The 15,076-nt window shown below is 42.9% G+C and overlaps 1 protein-coding gene across 10 annotated transcripts in view; it reads left to right on the top strand.

Annotated features, from left to right (window-relative positions):
- LOC139560405 (CMP-N-acetylneuraminate-beta-1,4-galactoside alpha-2,3-sialyltransferase-like) overlaps positions 1 to 13,292 on the top strand; it is a 97,257-nt gene extending 83,965 nt beyond the window's left edge. For 6 of the 10 annotated variants that reach the window (XM_071377134.1, XM_071377127.1, XM_071377132.1 and 3 more), the window contains 2 exons: positions 1,563 to 1,800; positions 8,955 to 13,292. In XM_071377134.1, coding sequence (XP_071233235.1) covers positions 1,563 to 1,800; positions 8,955 to 9,190 — 474 coding nt within the window. In that variant the 3' untranslated portion in view covers positions 9,191 to 13,292. The remainder of the gene's footprint in view (positions 1 to 1,562; positions 1,801 to 8,954) is intronic. The other 4 variants (XM_071377135.1, XM_071377137.1, XM_071377136.1 and 1 more) reach the window with 2 other exon arrangements.
- Positions 13,293 to 15,076: the final 1,784 nt, after the last annotated feature.

Raw genomic sequence — 15,076 nt, 5'->3', positions numbered from 1 at the left:
ATAGGTTAGATAAAGACCAGCAGATGCTGTCACCCCTCCTGGACTGGAATTATGCAGCAGACTGGCTTGAGAGGCTGATGAAGTTCTACATAGGAGTGCAGGGGGTAGGGAACATGCTTCAACAGGCATTAGAAGGATGGGAAGGGGTACAAGGAGTGTGTACAGCCTTCTACCCTGAAGGGGCGACCACCAGGACACCCCTGGCTGAACTTTGGTTACAGGAGGAACATGTGTGGAACATGTGGGTTGCCCTGGTGTTGGGGGGAGTTGTCTCATATAATACCGATCAAGGCGGGATACAGCCTGACACATCCTTCCCCTAAAATGCCCGCCTGTCTTTCCCCTGATTAGTGCGGTGTGTTTGTATGATATGTGTGTTTGCGGGCTCACACAGCAGGGGGGCTTAAGCTACACCTACCCTTAGGGCTTCAAAATCAAGGTAATGATTTAGAGCCCCCCCCCATCTCCTCCCCATTAGGCCCTAGGGTTTGAGGAAGTGGAGTTCTGCCCTCTCAAACCGCTGTGTCATTGTGCGGGTGCGTCTGTTTAAGCAAATTGTTAATCACTCTCAGCTCAGGACGAGTTAACAACTCCGGCCCAGGACAAAGCCATGAACACGAGGACCGGGAGGGAAGGGAGGGTGGTGCATACCTGTCACAGACTGGCGGTAAAGGAAGATGACGTTAATATAGACATTTTCAGTTTTTATTGCATTTTCAATGCTTGCTTTTACTACATACTACTGTTAGAGGAAAGGGTGTTGGCTTGTTTACACACTCTCATCTCCCCTAATAATAATGCTTTGTTACTATAATGCACCCCAACATAAGATACAATATACAGGTAAATGCCAAAATAAAGGAAACACCAACATAGTGTCTTAATAGGGCGTTGGGCCATCACAAGCCACCAGAACACCTTCAAAGCGCCTTGGCATAGATTCTACAAGTGTCTGGAACTCTATTGAAGGGATGTGACACTTTTCTTCCTTGAGAAATTCCATAATTTGGTGTTTTGTTGGAAAATGCTGTCTCAGGTGCCGCTCCAGAATTTTCCATTTTCCCGTGTTCAAATTGGGTTGAGGTTTGGTGACTGAAAGGCGCTGCATGGTCAATCCCGACGTCTGCATTGGCCGTGCAGCATTTGGCCTCTACATGCCTCCGGAGGCACCGCAATTGCACCCCCCCCCCCCTCCATGCTCCTTTGAGACCCCTCTTTCAAAACTGAGATCTCTTCTAGCCATGGCTTGTTTGTTCATTTGGTTCCTCTCTTCCTGGGATCCACAACACAGGACTTGTAACAAAACACTGATAGACAAGGACAGTCACACAAATAATGGTAGTAAAAATCATGGGTAACTGAGCGTTTTTACATGTGACCCTAAGCATGACGTGATGTAAATTGCTTAATTAACTGAAGAACCACACCTGTGTGGAAGCACCTGTTTTTAATATACTTTGTATCCCTCATTTCCTTAAGACTTTCCTTTATTTTGGCAGCTGGCTGTACGACACACTATAAAGAAGTGACATGGCCACCTTTTTGTGCTTTTCCCTCTTCAGAACATTCCAACCCTGGGTACGGTCGCCATAACGATGGCCCTGCATAACTGTGACGAGGTGGCGGTGGCTGGCTTCGGCTACGACATGAACACGCCCCACGCGCCCTTGCACTACTACGAGACGGTCAAGATGTCCGCCATCAAAGAGGTGCCTGTTTTTGTTGCGTTCAAATCCACTGGAAATGGGTCATGGAGTGGTGTTTCCTCTCCTTGTCTACCCGTGTCAAAGAACTGGAAAGGTGAAAGTGCATTCTCAGTAGACAAACCCACCGTACTGTTTTCAGGAAAGTGTAGATTAGAGAGACTATATTGGCTCCCCCCTAGACCTATTAGGCTAATGAGGGTGTGATTCCATTTTCTGTGCATTTTTTGATTGGCTCTCTCATCCCCCTCCTCCCTTCCAACTAGGACCAAATAAATGACCCCAAGATGGAGCTTTTTAATCCTCCACTCCCGACTGCCTCAGTGTTCTATTATGTCAGGTGTCACAGAGGGCAGCTGACGTATGAACTCAGAATGTTAACCTTTGTCTGAACTCCCAGTGAACTCTTGTCATGTAATCAATGGAAACCTCATCTAGTAGGTCTATCGTCATTGGAACACTGAAAGACTTCCGCTCCCTCATGTCATGTCCTTCCTCTGGTGGTAATATGCTGAGGTCACCTCTCAGGGGGTGCTGAGATGCAGTAGTATCCTTACTCACTGTCGGACTTGAACCAGTCCCCTCCTAAAACAGGGCTACTCTGCTTAAACTCAGGATGGATCCAGGTGCTTCAACTTTCTGTAGCTTGGTGTGAAGAGACCGAACAGGAGTGAATTTAGAATGCCACACTGTTCAGTATGTTTGTACACACCATTCGTATGTGTTCTGGAGATGCCAGCATGTTAAAGAGAGAGGGTGGTTGTTAACGCGTCATCCTCTCTCTGACCTAGCTCGTCATCCCAGACCGCAAGGCCTGAAGACACACACACACCCTGGTGTTACTGCTCACATGGCACTCCCGGCCCTGCTCCCTGTAGTAAAGCAGTGAAACCCTAGCCAGGGATCCGTGTGGTTCTGTGTATGAGTGTGATCCGTCACAGTGTCAGGGCCAGGCCAATCCAGACAGGCCAGTGGCTCTCAGGAGAGGCTCGGCCCCACAGCCAGGACCCAGGCAGGGCTCTGGGGCAGCTCTGGGGCCCAACCCAGCCAGGTCCTCCCACTCTCAGGCCCCAGAGCCTCCCACAGGAATACCGGACTCTGGTTACACACTGTCGACCAGATTGCGGGCCCGGAGCACAGTGGGGAAGGAAACTGACCCAATGTGGCTCCACTCTCACACAAACAAACAAACAGACACACACACTCACTACAAACTCACTTTAAAAATAAAAAAAATTAATTGGGGGGTGGATCAGCTTTAATAATGCGGATAGATTGATGCTTCCATCAATGTAATTGTCTGCATCATTTCCAATCCCCCATATATTTTTGGGATATATATATATCTCGCTCCATTCATTCATTCATTCATTCATTCATTCATACACACTTTTTTGGGGGGAATATACCTTTATTATTCCCCGCAAACCCTACCACCCTTCCCCCGATTGGAGTAAACAATAACACTTAGGCTTCTACCTTCAGTTTATACATCTTATATACGTTTTACAGACAATCTATTTTACAATAGTTATATTTTGTTCGTTTTTAGTCCTTCCTCTATTTCTGATGTCCATCCAGTTTGATTTCTATTTGTAACTATGCTATTTCACAAAAGTTCCTTAACCTATATACATTTTATAGACCCTGTATGTTTTACATTTGTTATCTTGTTATTAGTCCCACCCTTCAGCTCCATTCAACCCCTCCCATCTATCTCTTAACACCATCCATTCCCAACTATTTTGAAATTTTTTGGTCCTTAAATGAAACTGGTATACAGTGATCCCTCGCCACTTCGCGGTTCACTTATCGCGGATTCGCTATTTCGCGGATTTTCATAATGCATTTTTTTTTTTTTTTTGGTGCATTGTGCTCTGCATTCTGATTCGCTAAAAACTCACTCCCGCTTCTTGTATCAAAACATGCTACGAATTGTGCTATCATTTTGTCGTCTCGTGCAGTTATGTGTACGTACATAAAACAGCTTGGCAAATTTACATTAAGTTGGCCAAATTATCTTGTAATTTCGAACATCTCCTAAACCCATAATGTCGACGAAACGGCCTACACGTGAGTCACTGTATTTGTATACATGTAATAGTTGCTAATTGAAAAAAAAAAAAAAGTTTTCTATTTCGCGGATTTCACTTATCGCGGGTCATTTTCGGAACGTAACCCCCGCGATAAACGAGGGATTACTGTATACACTGCTCAAAAAAATAAAGGGAACACTTAAACAACACAATGTAACTCCAAGTCAATCACACTTCTGTGAAATCAAACTGTCCACTTAGGAAGCAACACTGATTGACAATAAATTTCACATGCTGTTGTGCAAATGGAATAGACAAAAGGTGGAAATTATAGGCAATTAGCAAGACACCCCCAAAAAAGGAGTGATTCTGCAGGTGGTGACCACAGACCACTTCTCAGTTCCTATGCTTCCTGGCTGGTGTTTTGGTCACTTTTGAATGCTGGCGGTGCTCTCACTCTAGTGGTAGCATGAGACGGAGTCTACAACCCACACAAGTGGCTCAGGTAGTGCAGTTCATCCAGGATGGCACATCAATGCGAGCTGTGGCAAAAAGGTTTGCTGTGTCTGTCAGCGTAGTGTCCAGAGCATGGAGGCGCTACCAGGAGACAGGCCAGTACATCAGGAGACGTGGAGGAGGCCGTAGGAGGGCAACAACCCAGCAGCAGGACCGCTACCTCCGCCTTTGTGCAAGGAGGTGCACTGCCAGAGCCCTGCAAAATGACCTCCAGCAGGCCACAAATGTGCATATGTCAGCATATGGTCTCACAAGGGGTCTGAGGATCTCATCTCGGTACCTAATGGCAGTCAGGTTACCTCTGGCGAGCACATGGAGGGCTGTGCGGCCCCACAAAGAAATGCCACCCCACACCATGACTGACCCACCGCCAAACCGGTCATGCTGGAGGATGTTGCAGGCAGCAGAACATTCTCCACGGCGTCTCCAGACTCTGTCACGTCTGTCACATGTGCTCATGTGCTCAGTGTGAACCTGCTTTCATCTGTGAAGAGCACAGGGCGCCAGTGGCGAATTTGCCAATCTTGGTGTTCTCTGGCAAATGCCAAACGTCCTGCACGGTGCTGGGCTGTAAGCACAACCCCCACCTGTGGACGTCGGGCCCTCATACCACCCTCATGGAGTCTGTTTCTGACCGTTTGAGCAGACACATGCACATTTGTGGCCTGCTGGAGGTCATTTTGCAGGGCTCTGGCAGTGCACCTCCTTGCACAAAGGCGGAGGTAGCGGTCCTGCTGCTGGGTTGTTGCCCTCCTACGGCCTCCTCCACGTCTCCTGATGTACTGGCCTGTCTCCTGGTAGCGCCTCCATGCTCTGGACACTACGCTGACAGACACAGCAAACCTTTTTGCCACAGCTCGCATTGATGTGCCATCCTGGATGAACTGCACTACCTGAGCCACTTGTGTGGGTTGTAGACTCCGTCTCATGCTACCACTAGAGTGAGAGCACCGCCAGCATTCAAAAGTGACCAAAACATCAGCCAGGAAGCATAGGAACTGAGAAGTTGTCTGTGGTCACCACCTGCAGAATCACTCCTTTTTTGGGGGTGTCTTGCTAATTGCCTATAATTTCCACCTTTTGTCTATTCCATTTGCACAACAGCATGTGAAATTTATTGTCAATCAGTGTTGCTTCCTAAGTGGACAGTTTGATTTCACAGAAGTGTGATTGACTTGGAGTTACATTGTGTTGTTTAAGTGTTCCCTTTATTTTTTTGAGCAGTGTATTTTTATTTGTCCCAATTTTCTTTAACCATTTTTGGTCTTTAACCTCACTAGGGTATGTGGGACGGTAGCGTCCCACCTCGTCAACAGCCAGTGAAACTGCAGGGCGCCAAATTCAAAACAACAGAAATCCCTCAAACATACAAGTATTTTACACCATTTTAGAGATACACTTGTTGTAAATCCAGCCAAAGTGTCCGATTTCAAAAAGGTTTTACGACGAAAGCACACCAAACGACTATGTTAGGTTAGAGCCAAGTAACAGAAAAAGACAGCCATTTTTCCAGCCAAAGAGAGGAGTAACAAAAAGCAGAAATAGAGATAAAATTAATCACTAACCTTTGATGATCATCAGATGACACTCATAGGACTTCATGTTACACAATACATGTATGTTTTGTTCGGTAAAGTTCATATTTATATCCAAAAATCTGAGTTTAGGCGGGACGCTACTGTCTCACTTGGCAAAAAGCCAGAGGAAATGCAGAGCGCCAAATTCAAATTAATTACTATAAAAATTACTATAAAAATCTAACTTTCATTAAATCAGACATAAAAGATACCAAATTAAAGCTACACTGGTTGTGAATCCAGCCAACATGTCAGAATTCAAATAGGCTTTTTGGCGAAAGCAAACGATGCTATTATCTGAGTATAGCACCATTGTAAACAAAGAGAGAGAAGCATATTTCAACCCTGCAGGCGCGACACAACGCAGAAATAAAAATATAATTCATGCCTTACCTTTAACGAGCTTCTGTTGTTGGCACTCCAATATGTCCCATAAACATCACAAATAGTCCTTTTGTTCGATTAATTCCGTTGATATATATCCAAAATGTCCATTTATTTGGCGCGTTTGATCCAGAAAAACACCGGTTCCAAATTGTGAAACGTGACTACAAAATATCTCAAAGTTTACCTGTAAACTTTGCCAAAAAATGTCAAACTACTTTTGTAATACAACTTTAGGTATTTTTTTACGTAAATAATCGATAAAATTGAAGACGGGATGATCTGTGTTCAATACAGGATTAAAACCAACTGTAGCTAGCTTTCTGGTCACGCGCTTCTAACAAACAGGACACTTCGAGTGACCCTCCTTCAAGATGGCTGTACTTCTTCATTACACAAAGGAATAACCTCAACCAATTTCTAAAGACTGTTGACATCCAGTGGAAGCGGTAGGAACTGCAAGAAGGTCCCTTAGAAATCTGGTTTCCCAATAAACTCATTGAAAAGAGTGACCTAAAAAAAAAAATTAAAAAAAAAATCTGAATGGATTGTTCTCGGGGTTTTGCCTGCTAAATAAGTTCTGTTATACTCACAGACATGATTCTGAGTGTTTTCTATCAAAATCTACTAATAATATGCATATCTTATCTTCTGGGGATGAGTAGCTGGTGTTTTCTATCCAAATCTACTAATAATATGCATATCTTATCTTCTGGGGATGAGTAGCTGGCAGTTTAATTTGGGCATGCTTTTCATCCAAAATTCCGAATGCTGCCCCCTACCCAAGAGAAGTTAATGTAGGGCAGACAGACAAGTTCCTTACTTTTTCCCCCTTCCACTTGCCTCTTCCATTTTTGTGGTAATGCTGCAATTAGTTGGTTGTAAATTTGGGTAGAGCAGACATTTCCATATGTCTGAATGACATAACTCCACCAGTCCTATTTATGATATAATTTACAAAAATTATACTTTTTAGTTTTTTTTTTCTAAAATACTTTTTTACAAATTGTATTTATCAATTAGTCTATTTGAGTTCAACCACAATATTTGTTTTGTGTTTTCAGGTGGATTAAACTGAAAGTGCAACCAACTTTCTATGGCTTGTTTAAAAATAATTATATTTTGGAGATTATTTCGTTTTCAAATAACCGAAAGTGAGTGGTTGTAATCTGAATAATGAGAAAATGGCCATTCTTGAACATGGGTTGAGACATTCTTACTAATTTACTGGAGAACCATTTTGGATTTAAGTATAACTTTTGTGTGACTGATGCCTTTAGTGAGAGGTCTAATGCTTTAATATTTAATAATTTCTACCCTCTGAATTCATATTCATTATATAAATAGGCCCTTTTTATTTTGTCTGGCTTGCCATTCCATAAAATTTGAATATTTTTTGCTAAAAAAATTAAAAAGCAGGTTGCTAGGTGTAGACAAAACCATAAGCAAATATGTAAACTGTGATATGACTAAAGAGTTAATCAGGGTGATTTTTCCACAAATAGACAGGTATTTTCCTTTTCATGGTAGCAAGATCGTATCTATTTTTGCCAACTTTCTATTAAAATGTATTGGAGTGAGAATTTCTTTCTTTCGGGATATGTATACCGAGTATGTCCACAACCCCGTCAGGCCATTTTATTTGTAAACTACACAGTAATCCAAAAGTTGAATTATTTTGTGATCCAATACATAATATAGTACAGTTATCCAGAGAGGTTAGAACAAGTATCTAGCTCCTATATGAGGCTGTGGAGGGATTCTAATTGTGGTTTTAAAAGAACTTGAATCATCAGTGTACAATGACACCTTTGTTTTTAAGCCCTGGATTTCTAGTCCCTTAATATGTTGGATCTAATTTTAACAGCTAACATTTCGATGGCAATAATAAATAGATATGCCGATAGTGGCAACCTTGTTTTACTCCTCTTGACAGGTTATGAGATGTAGACATTATTTACTATTTTACACCTACTTTAACCCATTTTATAAGAGATTCTCAAAAATTGAAATATTCCAGGCATCTTTGTATAAACTCCATTCGTTCTTTATCAAAAGCCTTTTCAAAACCAGACCTGGTTTCTCCGATATTTCATAGTATTCTATTGTTTCCAGTCTTATATTATCTCCAATGTATCGTCCATGTAAAAAACCTGTCTGATTAGGATGAATAATATCTGACAAAACCTTTTTAATTCTATGCGCCAAACATTTAGCTAGAATTTTTGCATCACAACACTGAAGTGTAAGAGGCCTCCAATTTTTTAAATGGACTAGGTCTTTATATTTACCACTTGGATCCTGTTTCAGTAATAATGAAATCAGACCACCGTGTTGCGTGTCTGATAATCTACCGTTTATATAGGAGTGGTTAAAACATGCTATAAATGGTCCTCTGAGTATATAGGGATGGTATGCCATCCAGCACTGGAGGTTTCCCAGCCTTAAAGGCTTTAATTGCATCAAACTCACTTTGACTCCATCATATTAACTAGAGAAAACAATGCAGACATTACTACATATGACAATGCTCTTAAAACCAGTTGAAAGTATAAATGGTTTGACGTAGAGCGTTGAAGGCTGTTTTCATCCCTTGTTTTCATGCAGTGTTGTCAGGATTAGAAAACAAAACATTTCCTTCATAGGTTGTTGAGACTCAGTTCTTGTCTTTGACCCTGACCCCCACTGATCTTTGACAATCTTCTTGTTTCTCATCTTGTTCCCCTTCATCTCCACAGTCCTGGACACACAACATATCCAAGGAGAAGGAGTTCCTCCGCAAGCTGGTGAAGGCCAACGTCATCACGGACCTGACCAACGGCATTTGAGTCTAACTGTCCCAGAGCTTTGCCTTTTTCCAAAAGAACCACAGAACAGAGGATTCTGGGAATTAACCTGGATGGGTGGGGGGGTGGGGGAACCCAGACCCTGGTGGTCTGCATACTGCCTAAGTTTTTATGAAGAGAAGATTTAAACAGACAGCTCAGTGGAGAGACGCACATACGTGCCTTCTGACCCAGAGGCTCCTGTGTCAGGAGAAACATAGGCCTGGATCGGACGTCTTCAGGACAGTCAACGGACGATCCGACAACCGCGTTTACCGTTTCAATACCCCTGAAAATCACATGAACGAACAAGTGATATGGAAGAGGATGATGATGGATGGCAGAGGATGGAAGGCCTGACGGACAGCTGTAGAGTCGGACAATCTGCAGAAGAGAGGGACAGATGGTTACAGCCGTGCCAAACATACGTACCTCGTTACAAAGGGGGGAGCAGATGCCCTCTCCCTGTACTGCCTGAATGTATTCACAAAACAATGTAAATATCAAAGATTATTACCATGCTTTTTAACAAGCTGCAGCAACCCCCCATCCGGGCATTGGCGAGCCTCCCTCCATCCGGGCATTGGCAAGCCACCCTCCATCCGGGCATTGGCGAGCCTCCCTCCATCCGGGCATCGGCATACAGTACATATCCCACCTCAGACCCACACAAGGCCTTTTTTTAAACCTTTGTCTCTCCTTATCGCTTCCATATCAGCAGGCCTTTTTGAGGCTGCCCTGCATTTTGAGATTATTATTACAGATGTTAATATCCAGAAAGACAAGAGGCCTGGATTATTTTATTTAGGTTTAATTTATTTATAAATAGGCTGAGAATTGGTGCATTATCCTTTCCTTGTTCCAGTTCGCCACGATGTGCTTCCTCAATGACTCACTGTGTTATTAGTTGTTGAGTGGATATCCCTCAAACCTGGGCTGAGACCCTAGTATTTCCAGTATGGCTTTAATATAAGCCCAAGTCAAAGTCAGTATTATCATTTATGGCCAATATTTCAGTCAGATTTTTGTGTTGTATTATGAAATGTTTTTTTAATGTTTTCCTTTGTGTGCTCTAATGAACATGACAAAGTATCACAAGATGACGCCCCAACAGACCAGTATTACAGAGAGAGAGAGAACCACTGGTCTGGGAATAGTGTTCCTGTTCACACTCAAGTGTTCAGAATAATTTGCCACTTGTCCAGTATTTCAATAAAAACCCAAGTATTCCAATATTTCAGTCAGATTGCAGTAAGTCGTATTACAATATTAAACCATATTTCAGTTTTATCCTGTTTGGTTTGTGATATTAAACCCAAATTGGTATTACAATGTGAAAGCTTACTGGTCCAATGTTTCTCAGTGAAAGGCCCATTTGGTTAGTTGTTACAGTTCAAGCGCTAACGGATCAGTATTTAAGTGTTGCTCCGGTGGCTCAGTATTACAAGATGAGACACCACGCTATGGTTACAGCCTCCCCCGCTGCTTCCCTCATCAACTACACTTAAACTGAAAGCCATAATCAGCTTTATATGGTGATGGGGAGTTTTTAGTTCTTTCTACCTTTTTGGATGACATTTTGGCTGTTGCTTAATTTAAAAAAATATATATATATACAGTGAGGGAAAAAAGTATTTGATCCCCTGCTGATTTTGTTCGTTTGCCCACTGACAATGAAATGATCAGTCTGTAATTTTAATGGTATGTTTATTTGAACAGTGAGAGACAGAATATCAACAAAAAAATCCAGAAAAACACATGTCAAAAATGTTATAAATTGATTTGCATTTTAATGAGGGAAATAAGTATTTGACCCCTCTTCAAAACATGACTTAGTACTTGGTGGCAAAACCCTTGTTGGCAATCACAGAGGTCAGATGTTTCTTGTAGTTGGCCACCAGGTTTGCACACATCTCAGGAGGGATTTTGTCCCACTCCTCTTTGCAGATCTTCAAGTCATTAAGATTTCGAGGCTGACGTTTGGCAACTCGAACCTTCAGCTCCCTCCACAGATTTTCTATGGGATTAAGGTCTGGAGACTGGCTAGGCCACTCCAGGACCTTAATGTGCTTTTTCTTGAGCCACTCCTTTGTTGCCTTGGCCGTGTGTTTTGGGTCATTGTCATGCTGGAATACCCATCCACGACCCATTTTCAATGCCCTGGCTGAGGGAAGGAGGTTTTCACCCAAGATTTGACGGTACATGGCCCCGTCCATCGTCCCTTTGATGCGGTGAAGTTGTCCTGTCCCCTTAGCAGAAAAACACCCCCAAAGCATAATGTTTCCACCTCCATGTTTGACGGTGGGGATGGTTTCTTGGGGTCATAGGCAGCATTCCTCCTCCTCCAAACACGGCAAGTTGAGTTGATGCCAAAGAACTCCACTTTGGTCTCGTCTGACCACAACACGTTCACCCAGTTGTCCTCTGAATCATTCAGATGTTCATTGGCAAACTTCAGACGGGTATGTATATGAGCTTTCTTGAGCAGGGGGACCTTGCGGGCGCTGCAGGATTTCAGTCCTTCACGGCGTAGTGTGTTACCAATTGTTTTCTTGGTGACTATGGTCCCAGCTGCCTTGAGATCATTGACAAGATCCTCCTGTTTAGTTCTGGGCAGATTCCTCACCATTCTCATGATCATTGCAACTCCACGAGGTGAGATCTTGCATGGAGCCCTAGGCCAAGGGAGTTTGACAGTTGTTTTGTGTTTCTTCCATTTGCGAATAATCGCACCAACTGTTGTCACCTTCTCACCAAGCTGCTTGGCAATGGTCTTGTAGCCCATTCCAGCCTTGTGTAGATCTACAATCTTGTCCCTGACATCCTTGGAGAGCTCTTTGGTCTTGGCCATGGTGGAGAGTTTGGAATCTGATTGATTGATTGCTTCTGTGGACAGGTGTCTTTTATACAGGTAAGAAACTGAGATTAGGAGCACTCCCTTTAAGAGTGTGCTCCTAATCTCAGCTCGTTACCTGTATGAAAGACACCTGGGAGCCAGAAATCTTTCTGATTGAGAGGGGGTCAAATACTTATTTCCCTCATTAAAATGCAAATCAATTTATAACATTTTTGACATGCGTTTTTCTGGATATTTTTGTTGTTATTCTGTCTCTCACTGTTCAAATAAACCTACCATTAAAATTATAGACTGATCATTTCTTTGTCAGTGGGCAAACGTACAAAATCAGCAGGGGATCAAATACTTTTTTCCCTCACTGTATATGTTTTTGACTTTATTGTTTTCATGGAGGTGCATACTCACTGTACACCTGTATCCACTTCTCTTCCTGTCCATTAGTAAGGTATTATTAGGGTTGTGTTAATTTGGCGAGAAATAGAAGAAAACATACAAAAACGTTGAGACTGACTGGACTTCAAATTCCAAATGCTAATTTGTGTTCTATTGCGGAAGGTTTTAAATAGTTTTCCTTTGTGTGCTGTAATGAACACTAACCAGTTTCAGAGAGGCGTGCGTCACTGCTCTCTCTTGCTGGGCTCCCTCAACAAAACTTTCTCACTTCTGTTCACGATGGGAAAATAAAACAATATGGAGGAATCTTAACCTAGCCTAACATATTGGTGTTACAATACCTATCCAGGCCCTTCAAATTAGTTAGGGGAAAGTAGCCTGCTTTTACACAGGCAGCCCAATTCTGATATTTGTTCCACTAATTTGTCTTGTGAAAAGATTTGATTGGTCAAAAGACCAATTTGTGGAAAAAGATCACAATTGGGCTGCCTGCGTAAATGCAGACTTTGATCCCTTCCCTCCAACCTAGATAACAATCTTTCAGAAATGGAACCCTGCATAGGACTTTCACTGCTAGGGTATTAAGAACAGCTCACCAATGCACTACACCCCTGGCGAGGCCCACACAGGCTGTGTTTACAGGGTTGGAGTCAATTCCAAATCAAATATAGACAGGTTAAATAATTTATTTTTTATTAATGAAAAAAATCTATGTGCATCCTGGATTGGGCAGGAATTGACACCAGCCTGGTCTGTAGGCAGAATGTCATTATTAGAACTGGAGACGACAATAACATCATACAGGAAACCTCACCATATCATCCAACGAGCGAGGTCAAAATCAGTCATCACCTTACCCTAACACAATCAATCACTGGCAAGGTCATTACAGATGAAATCACAAGTGTTTCTGTTTCTTTTTATATATTATATGAAATCGAGACTTTGTCATCTGCAACTTGTTAATAAATACGTTGACCCTTTTGTCGCTTTGTAAGGTGGCTGATGGTGTGTGTATTTCTTTGTTTTTATGTGATCACACAAAGCACTGTCAACGGGTGGTCTATGGTATGCAGGCAACCCTCTGCACCAAATGTAAGGCCTTTATGGGGTTACAAGGCCCTGGTGTTCTTTCCTGTTGTGCAGCCCTCATACTATAGCTCTGTCCATTATTCTGTTGGAGTTTATAGACTCCACAGGAAACGTAGTGTCTGTTATTCTGTTTAAGAGCTTATAGACTCCACAGGAAACATAGTGTTAAGATGAAGAGGATGGGTCTAAGCGTGGAGAAGGACTTCCTCTAATTCCCTCCCACCTGCTGAGAGGGGAAATAATGGTTCAATCCACTCTACTTCCTTTCTAGCACTCTTGCTGTCTCTCACTCTCATTCTCTCTATTCTTCACCTGCCAAACCCATATGAGCATCTAGTTTCATTGTAGTGGCCCTGAGGGACCCATCCAAACCATGAGACACACACTGTTGCAGTGATACTTTAAGACCCACACACGTACATTAGCACACATATATATGCAAACAGAAGGGGGGGAGAGGGTGAGAAAGCACTGCTGGTGCTGTAAGTGAATAGCGAGTGGGGGATACTGGAGCTCTTTAAAGAGCATTTGGTGCTGTTCCATCCTGCTGTTAAAAGGGTGCCAGTAACACCCGGCCTGTCGCGCTGCTGGCCACAAACTGCACTGATGGTTCTGACTCCACAGACCTCACTGTCCTGCCGGCGAGCCGCGGCGCCTGCACCCCTTCAGCAGACTCCCCTTTTATTCCTGGCGACAGGTTCTGCACTCCGCCTCCTCTCCATGGGCTTGGAATGGGAAGGCTGTGACCCCTAGGCCGAAACCTAAACTCCTGGTAAAAGTCAGGGAGTGCTGGAAGGGAAAGAACACGCGCGCACACCCAGATGGGAGAACAACATCTGTCTTTCACTCGGTTTACTTTAGAGAGGGTCAACTGAGATGACAGAGAGCAGCCTCTGTCCTCTCTTTTTGTCTCTGACCCGCGCTGTCTCTCTTTGTACCCATCCCTCTCTTCGATCCATATGTAATCAGTGTCAAGGTTAGGACTTTTTAGGGAATACTAGATCGACCGTGTGACTAACGATCTTCTGAAAGCTTTTTTCCCCCCAATACTGTCTGTAATTGGCACCCAACTGACATTCACAAATACTTTAGGGCTAAATATAACCGTATTCTCAATTATACCGTATTCTCCTCGTCAGTATTTCATGTAATACTTTACAAAGAGTTGGTTCTTTAAAGTTGCCCCCCCGGCCCTCTGTGATTAAAATGGCCACAACAGGAACCATTCAGAAAAAGACAGAAACATCTGGAATAGTAGCAGTCTAGTATCGTCTGTCAACACTGGAACATTCACTAATTACCATTGCAGTTTGTTGACACGCTACCAAGGCTTATGCCTTCAAAACAAATGTATTTTTAGTTCCCCCAAAATACTATAAAGACAGTGACAGGGTTGGTTCGTTAGCTTTTCCAACCTTAAAGAATCCCCAATAGTGCTCATGATCATGGTGGGATTACAGCCTCGCAAACAAAGCCGTACAGTGTGTAGGCTGTATTTTGTCTGTTTGCATAAAAACTACCATAAGTCTTGAGACTGCATACTTGAAATACCATTCATGAAATGAAAACACCTAGAGTCATTTCATAAACTGAGGACTGAAATGACTTAAATTGGGACTGTTCTGAGTGACTTCGATGGAGGTTCCCACTTGTAAAGAGAAAACAAACTTTCACAGGACAGTTGGACAAGACC

The sequence above is a fragment of the Salvelinus alpinus genome, chromosome 30, assembly GCF_045679555.1.
Source record: "Salvelinus alpinus chromosome 30, SLU_Salpinus.1, whole genome shotgun sequence".
In the NCBI taxonomy this organism is placed as follows: Eukaryota; Metazoa; Chordata; class Actinopteri; order Salmoniformes; family Salmonidae; genus Salvelinus; species Salvelinus alpinus.
Note: the sequence above shows the minus strand (reverse complement) of the source record. Positions and strands in the feature narration are given on the sequence as shown.